General features: G+C 49.0%; 1 protein-coding gene across 1 annotated transcript; it reads right to left on the bottom strand.

The window, feature by feature from the left end:
• Window positions 1-957: 957 nt before the first annotated feature.
• Window positions 958-1191, bottom strand: COCMIDRAFT_111309 (uncharacterized protein; the record flags this gene model as incomplete). Its single annotated transcript, XM_007695759.1, has 1 exon — window positions 958-1191. A coding segment is annotated over one exon (234 nt), but the record flags the coding sequence as incomplete, so codon positions are not given.
• Between the last annotated feature and the right edge of the window lie 584 nt (window positions 1192-1775).

The following is a 1775-nucleotide window of genomic DNA, read 5'->3' as shown; positions in this document are numbered from 1 at the left end:
GGGTCGAGATTGCCATCTCTCCCACGCGTCCAGATCGCAAACTCCTGGGCATATACAGTAGCGTCGATTCACTACCTATACAGTTTTCCTTCTGATGCACGTACAGTCCCCTCTATAGTCCGGACAGTTTACACTCGCTTGCCCCTCGCTGATTACAGTTCACTTGCTCGCACTGAATACACTCGCTTCGCACTCTCTCCTCGCTGATTACAGTTGTTCTGTGGTATGTACACTCGCTTGCACAATCGGCTTCCGGTCTGCGTAATACCTTGACTGGTCGGTTGTAATTACGTTACCTGTGGTATGTACACTCGCTTGCACAATCGGCTTCCGGTCTGCGTAATACCTTGACTGGTCGGTTGTAATTACGTTACAGTCTACGAGGGTACAGTCGCTAGCGATTTAATGACTGTACAGTTGTTAGCGATTGCGGCTTCACCCCTGTAGGCAGCGTTCCAAAAGTCGGTCATAATACAGTCGCTAGCGATTGCGGCTTCACCCCTGTAGGCAGTATTCCAAAAGTCCAGTCATCAGAAAATCGAGGACTGACCAATCACACCGATGGTTCTGCAGCTGACGTCTTGTACTAAGCTACATAAGGAAGGCGGGGCTGCTCAAATCCGTTGCGCAGCTGTGCGTAAGGGTGAAGCGGCAATCGCTAACTAAGTAGAGAATATACTGGTTCTAGCGTCGGCGCGTAGAGGCGATAGATTCATGAAAGTAAGAGCAAGGCCGAGGTAGCCCGAGGCGACAGCGTTATACAGTCTTGCGGCTTATCGTGGTATCATAAAGGCAGTAAGAGCGCTACAACAAAGGCGTTGAGCTGAGAGATAAATGAAGAGTCGATATACATACTCCGAGAGTATCTCCACCATTTAGCTTTTGTTGTTGTTGTAGAGAGAGAAGGTAGTGTGGGTGTTCTGTTACAGCGGTTGTTCCGTCACGAGTGGATGCACGTTAGTTAGTTAACTGGTAAGAAAGTACAGTTTGAGTTGACCACGACGAGAGTAAATAGTGATATTCACCTATCCTTATATCCTCATTGCTTCCAGTCCTACCATCAGACTTTCGACCTGACATCACTGATGTTTGTCTCCACTCTTGATGGTTGCCATCACATAACAGTCCTGCCATCACTGATGGCACTGCCTTGGCGTGATGGCACATCACGTGACCTATCCCCACGATGTCCGTCGTTTCCAGTTAGTATCCCAAGTGGTTTCTCAACCATTCCATCATCATCACCAGGGGAGAGATTCTTCCCGCTGTTACTTGTAACAAATGAATCTTACTTGTGCATCTATGTCAATTTAGACATGTACAATCGCTAGCGATTGCAGCTTCACCTAACACACTGGCTGCAATAAATGCTGCCCAGCTCCACCTTCCGTAATGAGTTATCGATGACTGTGGAGCGTCAAACAGACAGTTTGACTAGTTAGCTACCCATGAAAAAATGGGCTGAGCCCTTGCTGACACGTCGGGCCGAGTTGATGTTACTGCCTGCAAGGGTGAAGCCGCAATGGCTAGTGACTGTATCGATTTCCGTAACACCTGTGAAATGTGCTCGCCACTGTACATGTTGCGACACAGATAGGAAGGCCACTGTACGGAGGAGTGTAAGCGCGACAGAGATAGAAAACGAACGACTGGGACTTTGTGTGAATGAGTTTGCAATCTGGACGTGTGAGAGAGATGGCAATCTCGACCCCTGAACGCGACCGCGACCGCGAAGCGACATCCCTGCCAACCGAGCTACCAGCACCACTAAAGAG

Source organism: Bipolaris oryzae (genome assembly GCF_000523455.1).
Source record: "Bipolaris oryzae ATCC 44560 unplaced genomic scaffold scaffold_433, whole genome shotgun sequence".
Taxonomy (NCBI): domain Eukaryota; kingdom Fungi; phylum Ascomycota; class Dothideomycetes; order Pleosporales; family Pleosporaceae; genus Bipolaris; species Bipolaris oryzae.
This window is presented reverse-complemented; position numbering and strand designations above follow the sequence as displayed.